The sequence below is a fragment of the Tigriopus californicus genome, chromosome 4, assembly GCF_007210705.1.
Source record: "Tigriopus californicus strain San Diego chromosome 4, Tcal_SD_v2.1, whole genome shotgun sequence".
In the NCBI taxonomy this organism is placed as follows: Eukaryota; Metazoa; Arthropoda; class Copepoda; order Harpacticoida; family Harpacticidae; genus Tigriopus; species Tigriopus californicus.
In genome coordinates, this window is record NC_081443.1 from 7,151,762 (window position 1) to 7,163,753 (window position 11,992).

At 41.6% G+C, this 11,992-nt stretch overlaps 3 protein-coding genes and 1 long non-coding RNA gene across 4 annotated transcripts; 2 read left to right on the forward strand and 2 right to left on the reverse strand.

The window, feature by feature from the left end:
- The first annotated feature begins 906 nt into the window (after window positions 1-906).
- LOC131879054 (uncharacterized) lies at window positions 907-3,169 on the forward strand. Its single transcript, XM_059225255.1, has 5 exons — window positions 907-1,019; window positions 1,842-2,142; window positions 2,365-2,497; window positions 2,750-2,860; window positions 2,930-3,169. Exons 2-5 carry the CDS (start codon window positions 1,890-1,892, stop codon window positions 3,108-3,110), a joined length of 678 nt encoding a protein of 225 aa, XP_059081238.1. The 5' UTR covers window positions 907-1,019; window positions 1,842-1,889; the 3' UTR covers window positions 3,111-3,169.
- LOC131879053 (homeobox protein aristaless-like 3) lies at window positions 3,108-5,150 on the reverse strand. Its single transcript, XM_059225254.1, has 4 exons — window positions 4,218-5,150; window positions 3,645-4,159; window positions 3,396-3,575; window positions 3,108-3,305 (listed from the first exon to the last, which is right to left on the reverse strand). Exons 2-4 carry the CDS (start codon window positions 4,147-4,149, stop codon window positions 3,181-3,183), a joined length of 810 nt encoding a protein of 269 aa, XP_059081237.1. The 5' UTR covers window positions 4,150-4,159; window positions 4,218-5,150; the 3' UTR covers window positions 3,108-3,180.
- A 1,183-nt stretch (window positions 5,151-6,333) lies between these two features.
- Window positions 6,334-8,236, forward strand: LOC131879052 (uncharacterized protein YbiU-like). Its single transcript, XM_059225253.1, has 3 exons — window positions 6,334-6,891; window positions 6,950-7,314; window positions 8,062-8,236. The coding sequence occupies exons 1-3, from the start codon at window positions 6,451-6,453 to the stop codon at window positions 8,234-8,236; spliced, it is 981 nt and encodes a 326-aa protein (XP_059081236.1). The 5' UTR covers window positions 6,334-6,450.
- On the reverse strand, window positions 6,571-10,652 carry LOC131879058 (uncharacterized). Its single transcript, XR_009373086.1, has 5 exons — window positions 10,111-10,652; window positions 9,702-10,045; window positions 7,396-9,637; window positions 7,143-7,305; window positions 6,571-6,706 (listed from the first exon to the last, which is right to left on the reverse strand). It is a non-coding gene; the product is annotated as an uncharacterized LOC131879058 (long non-coding RNA).
- Between the last annotated feature and the right edge of the window lie 1,340 nt (window positions 10,653-11,992).

An 11,992-nucleotide genomic window follows, 5' to 3' on the forward strand; every position in this document is an offset into this window, starting at 1 on the left:
CAGCTTTCAAATGAGAAACCGAAATGTTACAATACTGATCGTTTTTCAAATTTCGCAATTTTTTTTTGCATATATTATTTTTGATGTTATGCTTATGACAATTTATTTTACAATTCTAACTCAATTTCTTCACGTGAGCCTGTGTTCTTGTTGCCCAGGCACTGAGGAAAAAGAAAATATCTCTTCTTTTTGGCAAAATATTAAGACTTCAGCTGGATTCTCGGATTATCAGCTTACCCCTCTCGTCTCACCACTGAGGCGACTGCCACAATGGTTCAAAAGCCTCATTGTCTAACATAAACATCCAAACAAATCTTGGTAACTATTTTCCATATGAACGTTAAATTTGAGCCAGAATTCAATAAATCAATCACGTCAAAATTACTTCTTATGGTTTTTACGAGGTAGAAGACTGTTAAGACGGATTTGCGTATTTCTCTCAATACTTGATAAGGAGACGACCGTACCCAAGAATCGAGCTTTAATTTAGAAAATCCAAATTCTATGTCTTGTTACTTTTCTAAAATTGAATATTCCTTTGTTGTCTAATCATTACTGATACGTCATGAATTTCGACCACACGTGAAATATATGTATGTCATTCAAAACGGAGGAGTGTAGAAACAAGTGAACAAGAGCGGAATAGGTTCCTCGCAAGCATCCATCGAAGGATTTACGTATATACTTCGAAAATGCAGCAGACTCTAAACCGAATTTGACGCGGCAATCGTCCTTTCCCTTTTGACACAAGAATAATTTCCATCTGATGTCTTATCTGAATTTGACTCGTTGTAAAATAGGAATTTCGTCACCACTTACGCAAACTTTTCATGCATAACAATCAATACACCTTCACTACAACATGATCGTGAAATGTCAAGCCATTCAGTTTTGTGTCGACCAATTCAGTGGAAAGATATTTATCCGATCCTGCACATCTTTGTACTTTTCAATCCACCGTTTTCTCAGAAGAATACAAAACTATTGCATTGATCATTCAACAACAGCTGAAGTTTCAAGTAAGTTTGCCTTAACACAAAAACTGCTCAGTTGGTTTCCTAACCCCTTTAAATCTTGCCTCAAAGAATTGAACCAATACTTATTGTCGTCAAACTTGAGCCATGTTAGCCTTTCTGTCATTCCTATGCGGAAATGAGATTGCATCTTTAGGTTATCGCATCATTCAAGGTCACGTTAATTTCACCTCGAAAACATCTTTCCTTATCTTCTGTGTCTTTTAAGGATGCATTTCTGATCTTGTGATATGACACAAAAGGAACATTTGCACTTTTTACATTGCATTTCCACTTTGTCAAGTGCTCGCCTGAATTGGTAGCAATACTCCAGTCTCATGCACTTTTGGCGATATGACTATGAAAACCTGAATCAAGTATTGAATGCTTTTTCAATTTAGGGATGCCCAAATCTAACCAGCTGCTAGTTTTGGTTTGGCTCTCTCTTTGTACATCCACGTTCGATTGTCAACTCATCCACTCGGGGAGAAATTTTTCCCGTTTGAACTCGCACTTCCTCTATGATGGTTCCTATCCTGGCCATTCTCCCCCTTCTGAAAGGGAACCCAACCTATCCCCAAGATCCGAAACCCAACCCACCCGACGTCGTGTGGCTCGCGTTTTGGGGCTATTTCATGGTCCCATAGGTTTGTCCACGAAGTTCACCCTCCCGATTCCTTTTTGCCAGTTTCCTAATTCACCCTGTAAGATGATGTGCCTACAACCTATAATCAATCAGTGGTGCTCTATTTGAAGTGTGGAATGATTGACAGACAACATTTGATGGTGGCATGGCGTCTTGCTTGAGTTGTTTTTGCTTCGTTTCAGACTCCTGTTGGATTTGTTCAATGCTTCCTTAACTGTGCGAGTTCTAACATGCGACTCAGTCCCGTCCATTTCACGTGCTTGTTCTCACTAATTCACGAATGCGTGTCCTTAGTCACAAATACTAGCGCCATGACAATGCATCAGTACAATCACACCTCCCGTTACGCTTCCTCATCCATTCCAAGAAGTCGACGGAAGAGGTCCATAATATTTCCCACAGGATCTGATCTAGAGTTCTCTGTGTCGTTACAAATTCCAATTGCAGCATTGTCTGAAACAAGTAAGGCGGACATCCTACAAGGTATCCACGACCCATGACCAGACCATAGTTAATGATCTCAGTCTTATTTCGTAGTCATTGTCTATCACTCAGTGTGACTTATGAAGAGGGAGACTATATTATCGTTATCTACCGGACAGTGACCATCATTGACTGAATTCCGACGAGGCACACCCATTGTAAAAAAATTTAAATGCCAACCTAGATGGTCCACTTACAATATGATGCTAAATTTTTCCTCAGGTACAACATTTGATATAGATATACCATTCACATATGATCTACCAGATAGTACGTCGTCATTACTTTACACTGGCAGAAAAATAGAGGAAGATCATGCCGCTGTTTTCGAAATGGGAGAGGATCTCCTTAACAAGTAAGTACTTGTGCTTTGATCTTGTTGAATATTCTCGTAGTGAATAAGGAGTGATGGTTTATATTTCACAAAGTGCCTTTTTTTGTACAAAAAGCGTATATAATTACTGTGTTTGTACTCAGCATTTATTAAGAACTCAATTTGTCGAAGGTTTCTTGAATGTTAACACATAGTCAATTTCAAAAACGTTTTTATTCAATTAATGATACAATCTTAAGAGATCTTAATTTTATGGTGTTTGTCCTGCTACAGATTTGGAATTAACGGAAAAGATTGCATCATGAGAACGATATGCGAAATGGCCGAGTCTCGAGGACTCCCATTCAACGGTCTTTTAGGGAAAGCATTTGAAACCCTGTTCCTGTAAGTCAACAGATTGCTCATTTCTATTTGTTGTTGGTCATATCTTACATAATTGCTGTTACCTTTCAGCATGGACTATGGTTTGACTTCAACTGAGAGATTATATGAATACATTAGTGCGCGGACCTATGGCGAGAATAATGGGAACTGCGCATCCGTTTACACAGGATGTCCTTTCTCCATATTCAATCTTCTACCCGAGGACGACTTAGCAGCTTTACAGTCCAATCATCTAAACAATATTCCATAATGGGTCTCTGTACATGTATTTAGAAGATGTGGGAAATTAAAGTATAGGTATTTAACCAATCCTACTGCAATCATGGCGACACGTGGTAGGCGTGAAATTCACTCCCGTCAATGGGGTCGAGTTTCCCGATATCCATATCATCGATGTATTCCGGGAACGAACATTGAAAAGTTCCCCCATGCCAGTAAGACATGCCTAAAAGATCCAAGAGAGAACCTTTTTTTGAGTAACATTATTTCTCCCATTTTGGCCCCACATCGCTAAACGATGCTTTGTGTTTCTAACCTCCAATAAAATGGTTTTTGGGTGGCATTCCCGACATATCGATATTGGATCCATCACCACTTAAGTCGGCCGTTCCAATGTTGGCATCCGGTTGAATATGATTGGGATTGAGGGGGTATGGTGTTAGGTTCATCACAGGTGCTTGAGAGAAGCAATGTGAGACTGGACCATTGGAGCAACCTGTGGTGTTAGAAAACCATGTTGCTTTCACGAGAAGACCAAGACGAATCATGGCATTCAGACACATACCTTCCATGGAACCAGATTTCCTGGACGGTTCCCTCTTTCTCCATTTGGCTCGCCGGTTTTGAAACCACACCTGCACACGCGATTCTGTTAAAGATAACTTCAAGGCCAGTTCCTCCCTGGCAAATACATCAGGGTAAGGGGCCTTTTCGAACGCACACTCCAATTCCTCCAGTTGGAGTGCAGTAAAAGTGGTCCTGGTTTTCTTCTTTTTTGCCTTTTTCGTGGTGGAACTCTTTGCTTCTGGTTGAGGATCTTGTAGAACAGCTGTAGTGAATAGTCCCTCAGTATCTGGTGTTGCTGTTGAGGATGGTGGAAGAGTAACAGGGCCAGGAGGAGCAACGTTGATAGTCGTACTAGCCAAGGAGTTCTTCAAGGATGAATCATTGATCCCAGCGAACATTTGGTTCGTTAGGGTCTCAAAACTAGGAAGTCGTTGCGTGGTCAAAAACACATCTTCTTGGCGGCACAATTCCGTGCTTCCGTCAATAATACCGTAATGATCCATTTCTAAAATCCTTAATGAAAACAGAAAGAGTTGCATATAGTTGATATACACTCACAACCTAAACTTACTTCTAAGTAACTGTAAGAGTTGGAGAAGCGAAAATCTCACGGTCTTTTGGTCACTATATTGATGTGTCAGAAAACATTTGGGGATTGAAGCTGGGTTCGCCCAAATTGGGTTCAATTGGATAATTGGAGTGTAATATTCGGCGACGAGAAGAGGCTTGTTTGTAGAGGTCCCTTGGTCGGCATCGCTCTCTTTCTGTTTCCCCATGGTGTGAGTATGGTGACTGAGAGGGTTTGGCTCAAGCCTTGGTCCTTGTACTTATGTACATTCAGCTCAACACGCGACCCCCTGCCCCATTCAGATAGCCTTCTCCTAAGGAAAAAAGGAAGAACCCATCAATCCCGCATTCGTGGGTTCAAAGGAATTGAAGATTTTGTTTCATGGTGACAAAGGAGGACTCTAGCTAAAGAGCTCTTGGTCTTAAAATAATAAAAGTTTTCGGAGTGTTATAAAAAAAAATACTAGAGAATTCTTCCTGTTTATGGGTTTTCTGTCGGACTGTAACATCAAGAAAGTAAAAGTAATAGTTGATAGGCGACACAGAATAATTATAGTTGAACAATAAATCGCATAATAGGAGATTAGCATATCCAGTTGAAGGTGGGTAAAGCTTTGCAAACGTGTGGTTGGACGTTTAAATCCAGGGATAGTATCACAATGCTAACTCTGTACAAGTCGATTGTCCATATACTTCACCCATTTGGGCTCCAATAAGTTCAGTAGGTTTGCAAAAAGTCGAGCAAGTCCAAAGGTGTTTCACTTGGAACATCACAGGAATGGGAGAGCTCTCCTATTGGTAGAGACTAAAATAGTTGGAACTGTACAGTGTTCAGAGAAGGTACGAAAGGTATCGGATACTGTTCGTCCTCATAAGCATCCATGTGCTTTGTCCCAGCCCAGGATTTAGGGTCAATTCTAGTGACCGTAGAGGCTTAATGTGCGTTTTGCAACCTCAGAAAATCAGCAGCTTGTAGTGAAAGGGAGGTTAAACCCTGACACATACATTCGTTCCGGTCGCCATTTGAACTGTTGTAATTTCAAAATCTTTATTGCGAGTTTGGGTCTCATTGGATTAAGATTTGACACACATATATATTATGTATACTATTAGGACGTCCCATTATGGGTTCGAGGACCGCCATTCGAGGCAATGTAATCCACTAAAGTATGGGGGGGGGGAGACCTGGGATCGAACCCATGAACCCGAGCAAAGCTCGGTCGCGCGTTAACCAACTGCGCTACAACCATCTCCCTTGAGGGATTCATCATGCAGCCTGAATTTGAAAATTTGTATGATTGTTTTAAACCGTTGCTATCCAAGAAACATTTCCTATTTTGACTATATTGAAATCGTTCGCGAAGTTATCATTACGATTCAATTTCCATTAATCCCCATTTACGTTCGTTGTCATTTTTTAAGTTTCTACAAAGATTTCAACCCGCGCCACGTCGAGTGACATATTAAGTGACTTTTGATGGCTTGATGCCGTTTTTTATAATTTAAAAGGAAGGGGGAATGACCTGAGAGCTCCCCAAACAAAATACTTTTCATGGTGTATGATTAAAATTGATGTAATGCTTTTTCATTGCCCTGGCTTCATCTACAACTGAGCATCTCCGGAGAAAGCTCGAAAAGACGTCGCAAATTTGAAGGCAGAAAAACTCCAAAACTTGTTGGGGGGAGCATTCCAATAACAAAAACCAAAAACATTGAAAAGGCATCCGTCTCCATGTCTCTTTCAAAAGGTATTCTTTGTAGGTCTATTGTGTTTGAAAATATTATCAAAGAACCAACCGGAAGGAATTTCCATGTCAGGGTGTATGGAATGCAGAAAACAGTCGCTTTTGAGAGCAAAAATAGACATTCCTCTCCTTAAACCACAATATATCTCATGGTTTGGTACATGGATAGTTTTTGGACCTATTGTTTCAGGTTCAGTAAACGACACATGATATCGTGTTTTATGTTTAGTGTCATAGTATTGATTTGAACAAGTGCTTCGAATCTCGATCTGTAATCGATGCTCTCAATGCTACATTCAAGCAAGTTCAGAGAAGACTCATCATTATGGTGTTGACTACACATATCTTGACAATTTGATCCGTCCTAGTGTTCTCACAAATCGTTACGAAGTGAGACAAACGTGTTCTCAAATGCACTCAAAACTCAAGATCACAACTGATCTTCTGAGACAACCGCAAATGAATTTGATCTCTGTCCAAGTCTAAATCAATATGAAGGTCGGAGTTTTCTTCGTTCTAACTATAATATGTATTGGTGTGCAGAGTGTAAATCTAAACGAAGGTGGCTCAATCAATGATTTATTCGTGACTGACGGTGACAGCGACCATGAATCAATGCAATATTCCAAGGTCAAGAAGGCCATGCAAGTGGAACCAGACTTTGCCCGACGGCTCTTTCAGGTGGTCGAAGAGAAGCTTCAAGTTCGATTGGACGAGTTGTCGATCCACGGTAATTCTATCATACCAACTGTCACAATGAAGGCCATTGAAGAAAATGGACACCGATTACCCGATGATGTTGCCATGAAAGTAAAGAAACACGGCGTTTTAGTAGTTCGAAACACCCTTCCCGAAGAAGAGGTGCAACAACTCATGGATGATCTTCACAATTATCTTCTGATCAACAACATCGACACAGCCACTTACAACGAGGTCAGTGTTATTCACTTTGATTTCTTATTTGAGATTCTTTGAGATAAAATCTTTCCAGACTGTGTACGAGATATATTGGTCGCAATCTCAACTGAGAGCCCGTCAGCATCACAACATGTACATGGTCCAAGATGCATTACTCAAATTGTGGACATTGCAAGTTCCCAACCTGAATTGTAGCCAAATTTCGCCTGCTATGTACATTGATCGGTTGAGGATTCGCAAACCAGGCGATACCTCGTTCACATTACCTTTCCATATTGATGGAGGTGGGATTGAAAGGTGGTCTGATCCTGTTTACCGCAAGGTGTACGAGCAAATATTCAAAGGGAACTTGGACGCATACGATCCATTCGCTATGGACTATCGGATTCAGGCTGCCATGAATGAAGAAGGCCATGCCAATGGGTGTACCTTTTTCCGGTGAGATGACTCAATTTTAGCCAAATTTTAACTTAGAGGGGAAAATTTATGAGAGGTGATTGGTCTGTATACTGTCTGTACCTTAGTCCTTCGCGGGTGAATTTTTGTGGGTTTACAGAAGTGAGTACCAGTTCATGGGCATTCGTAGCTCTCAATTCAGCTCTTGAAAAGCCACTGTAAGAGCCCTTAAGTCCTATATCTTTAAGTCAAGAAGGGTACTCTTGTTAGGGCTTGAGGCTTTGGAGTTTTTATCGGCCATTGCACCTCAGAAGGCTTGATCGTATCACAATAGCAACGAAATTCAAGAAATCAGACGTCTAGGTTAATCTCACTCAACTGTCAGTCTATTCTTGTCGTGCAATAACACTTCAGCTATGGATTAAAATAACATACAATAAGGGGGGGGGGGGGGGAATACTTCTGGATCGACAAAACCCATAGCCAAATTTCGAGTTGATTGTGAACATCCTATTGTGTTGGAATACGAAAGTGGGCATACCACATCAGCTAAATACAGCTGCGGGCATGGACATAAAGTCGAGATCCAATATGGCGGCCAATCTGGGGGGGGAGACCAGGATGGCACTACGCTAATCGCATGCTGTCTGTAAGCTTTTTTGAGAAAATCAGTATTAATGTTCTCGTGTAGGTTATCGTACCCACTGATGAACTAATCAACTCAAACTCATTCCGAGGTCTATCAATATGCAAAAACTCAAACCACCGAGTCTTTATTTTTCTTTTCAGAGCCTTTCAAGGTTGGTTAGCCACATCCCCAACAGGTCCAGGCAAAGGCACTCTAAAAGTACTGCCTATTTTGAAGAGAAGCCACTTGGTATTGGATGCTCAGACCGTTTCTCCAAGATGTTCCAGACCAAGTCATGCCCGGATGTCAACCAGGGAAGACATTCCACGTATCTGAGCGATGGCATCCTAAACTCCAAGGCCTAGTTTCACTGCCCAACATTGAAATGGGCGATTCAGTTTGGTGGCATGCAGACTTGGTGAGAATGGCCCGTTTCCATCTTGAATCCCCCACGAAATTCTTCATTTTCTCGTCCTCAGATTCACAGCGTGGAATCGGAGCACAAAGGTCAAGATCCCAGTTCGGTGTTTTACATCCCAACCGGCCCAAAATGTGGAGTGAACATGGATTATCTGGCCAGAATGCGAAGCAAATTCTTGTCGGGAGAAACTCCACCCGATTTCCCATCAACAACAACGAAATCAAATTTATTAATCGCTCTACTATGAGAGATCTTTCAGATTTGGGCAAGTCCATGATGGGGTTTCCAGAGAGCTTGGGATATGGTTCCATGTCGGATGAGTTATAATGAGAACCTTTGAAGCCAATCGAATGCAATTTCGAGCATATCATTGTACTTGAATGCACTGACCAAAACACGAATGTTAAATCTTTCTGTCAAAAGCAAAGAAAGTTCAGTGTTGATATGAGGTTTAAATGAATTGCTCTAAACCCACTAAAACCAACTGAAAACATCAAATTTTGCGATTTCTCATTGCTAATTGGGTAATTATTTTGAAACTCTATGTTAAAATTGAACTAGTGTTCTACAAATTTTCAACATTAATGCCTGAAATGTAGGTACTTCTTTGACAAATGATTCTCATCGGTAACATCACGGTTTTCTTATAAGTTTAAGTTGACAGTATGCGTGATAATCATAAAGTAATACCTAATTTGTACAAGTTTCCAAATCCCAATACTTACTATCATTAGAGTGTAATTAAGTTGTTCCAAGTATTTTAGGCATACCTGTCTTACGTTGTAAGGGTTTTACGTTTCTTTATAACTGTACATTGACAAACTTGTTCACAAGAGATATCATTAGAATTGAATCACCGGCTGATAGGTGTGGATGAATTTGAAACCACCCCAACATTGAACCTTGATCTTTGGCTATATTCCAAAGGCAGTCCGAGCAGGCGAATGAGCGTCTCGAAGTCTCTTTGAAAACGATGCAGGCGGATAATCGAACATTTACCATTTCTTCCGACAGATAATTCCGATTCCAAATTGCGAGGTATACACATCGTCTATGCAAGTTTCATCCCGATTGAGTTCAAACTAATTAATATTGAAAGGGGAGACCTCAATCCATCCCTAAAGCGAGCCAACCTGGCTCAGGCCCAGAGTTCAAAGGTCTCTTCATCACGAGTTTGAATCCGGATGGGGTGAGATATAACCATTCAGCCTGATCTCGCTTTTGCCCTAACTTGGGATGCACACTTGGGTGGCGGCCGACCATTTCCTTGGGCCCTGGGAACGCCTCATGTTGCCATTCAAAATGACCCCAGGCATCTGAAATTCATACAGTAATTAAATTGACGGGCCCCGGATCAAGGCCAGCCGTCTCTCTATCTACCTGAGTCCGGGATCGCCGTCGTCTGCACTGCTTGATGGGACCAGACAGGTCCGTGACCGGACGGTCTTTGGAGTCAAACAGATCGACGGATTCGGTTTCTTCGGCTTGATCGCCGGCTGGGCGGGCGGTCAATTGAACTTTGGCCGTAAAATGGTCTCCTGCCGCTCCTCAGGCTGGACGGGTAAGGCCTGGGCCATGGCCTCTTTGCTTGCGGTGATAACGCTTGGCGGCCAGTGCGTTGATTCGCACCTGATGGTGGGGGAAAATGGTGGGCACATAACTGGGACTATCGGGATCATTGCACTTTTTCTGTCCAATAAAATGGAGGGAACAAATTCGAGCGCCTGCAACAATATTTGACATGGCATCAAATGGAGGGATGGCCGTCGCTCAAGCTTTTGTTTCTTACTGCATCCCGGATTCCAGGGCGATCCGTCGGGTTTTTTCGCCGGACCAGCCTGGATCCACAATCGTTTGCGTTCGGGATTGGTGGGAAGCGGTGAAAGATCACGCCCAAGAAGGAATCGCGCTTGAAGTAGGAGTGGCAACCCGGCACCGAACAATAGCGTTGGCCCATGATAAGTGGCTGGCTGGCTAAACCCTGGCAGAACCTCTGGCTGGACCTCTGGCAACCGCAGGATTAATTACAAACACTTTCTATAGACTGAAGACTCCAAGAGGGTTGACCAATTGGCCTTTCCAATTTGAATCGTCAGTCTGTGCAAGAGACAGAATGGATGGGACAGTCTCCAATGTCCAAAAACCCAATAGGCCTGGCCAATCCATGCATCCAGGATCACTGCATGGTCCCCAATTCGTCCCAAGAGTGAGGGAGGGGGTCGAGTTGGCGATGGGAGTCTTGACCCTGGGCCCTTCCTGGGCTTTGGGCCATTCACCAATTGACGTTTTGATTAGAATCAGATTGACGTTGTGTTGATTCATCAGGGTGGCCGGGTGGACCAAAGACCATTTTCAAGCCAGTCGAGCTGCTAGTGCTGGGGCGAAACCTCCGATGTTTTGACATTTGACCGGAGTCGAGTCGCCAAAAGATTCGTCTTACGAAATTCAAAGAAAGAACTGAATAGTATTTCTTCACAAGGACTCGAGTCCGGCCAAGTTCTTAAAACCGAGATAAAAGACTGTAGACGTTAGTTACCATCTCGGATGCGAAACAGCTGAAAAAGAAGCTGCCGTAGAGGTTGCACGATTTTAAGCTTCTTCGTGCGTGATCAGTCTCATTTTGCCCTACTTATTGCAATACGTTAAAAATATATGACTTCATGAAGCGAGCCATATGTAATAACCAAGAAGGACGAAATACATGAAGACCTCAGCTTAAATGGTCAATTGCTGATTTTTCTATATAAAATCGATAAATCATCAGTAAGAGGAACATGCATTGTAAGTTTAAGAACAATTGGGACTAGCATTGGTTGAAAGTAATGGTCAATAAAAATTGGTACAGTGCAGCCAGCATATATCACCTACGCTAATAATGCCAACTCCCTTATATTGTTGTTATCTCAAAGTCCCAATTCATTTCTTTTTTTTGCAGACTTCCATACCACGCAATTAAACTTACTTAACTTTTGTTTTGATAAATCATTTGAATTGACCAACGAATTAGCGTCAGAGCTGGCTAGTCCGTGAATATAGGGTTGATCAGGAAATTTCATCAAAAACTTGTCCAAGTCTGACTTAAATTCTGCTACTGGAACAACACCTACATACTCCTTTGAACATTTTGAGGGCAGCAAATTGAACAATGAAGGAGCCCAAGAAAGAAGAGAGTTGGACTTCATTGATCAAATTAGGCTGGATTCTCATTCTTACAGTTTTTAGCATCAATTGATTCCAATTTGGAATTCTAAACTTTGAAATATGATAACACACTACAACTAAAAAAGCTTGTTTATTGTACTATTGAAAAGGATTTTCTAGTCTTGTCAATTCAATCTTGAAAAAAGAAACAAAACAAAGATAAAATCTGATCATCTTGCCTGCTAGTTTTCTTCATAAAACGTATATTATTGTTAGATGTTGCCCAATGGCGCAGTTCTAGTCATGCTTTTATGTGAAAATATCCCACCACCAAAGAAGTGACCAACTACACCTCAATGACCATAATAATGGGCATATTAAAAGATCAAAGTTTTCCAAAACGATGAAGATACTTCAATTCATTTGCCATTTATGGTGTCAAGGTTTGAAAAGACCTTGTAGGCAAGTTTAGTTTATGTATGGCCTTGTCCATGGATGTGAGACCAAAGAAATCAAAAAGGTTTTCCCAT

What these genes read in the sequence shown, in the direction of transcription:
- LOC131879054 (XM_059225255.1), top strand. Translation starts at nt 1,890, where the DNA reads ATGCGACTCAGTCCCGTCCATTTCACGTGCTTGTTCTCACTAATTCAC. An exon ending in TAAGGCGGACATCCTACAAG is followed by an intron (nt 2,143 to 2,364) that starts GTATCCACGACC and finishes ATTTTTCCTCAG; the next exon opens with GTACAACATTTGATATAGAT. An exon ending in GCATTTGAAACCCTGTTCCT is followed by an intron (nt 2,861 to 2,929) that starts GTAAGTCAACAG and finishes GTTACCTTTCAG; the next exon opens with CATGGACTATGGTTTGACTT.
- LOC131879053 (XM_059225254.1), bottom strand. Translation starts at nt 4,149, where the DNA reads ATGGATCATTACGGTATTATTGACGGAAGCACGGAATTGTGCCGCCAA. An exon ending in GAAATCTGGTTCCATGGAAG is followed by an intron (nt 3,576 to 3,644) that starts GTATGTGTCTGA and finishes CTAACACCACAG; the next exon opens with GTTGCTCCAATGGTCCAGTC. An exon ending in CAAAAACCATTTTATTGGAG is followed by an intron (nt 3,306 to 3,395) that starts GTTAGAAACACA and finishes TGGATCTTTTAG; the next exon opens with GCATGTCTTACTGGCATGGG.
- LOC131879052 (XM_059225253.1), top strand. Translation starts at nt 6,451, where the DNA reads ATGAAGGTCGGAGTTTTCTTCGTTCTAACTATAATATGTATTGGTGTG. An exon ending in ACACAGCCACTTACAACGAG is followed by an intron (nt 6,892 to 6,949) that starts GTCAGTGTTATT and finishes AAATCTTTCCAG; the next exon opens with ACTGTGTACGAGATATATTG. An exon ending in AATGGGTGTACCTTTTTCCG is followed by an intron (nt 7,315 to 8,061) that starts GTGAGATGACTC and finishes TTTTCTTTTCAG; the next exon opens with AGCCTTTCAAGGTTGGTTAG.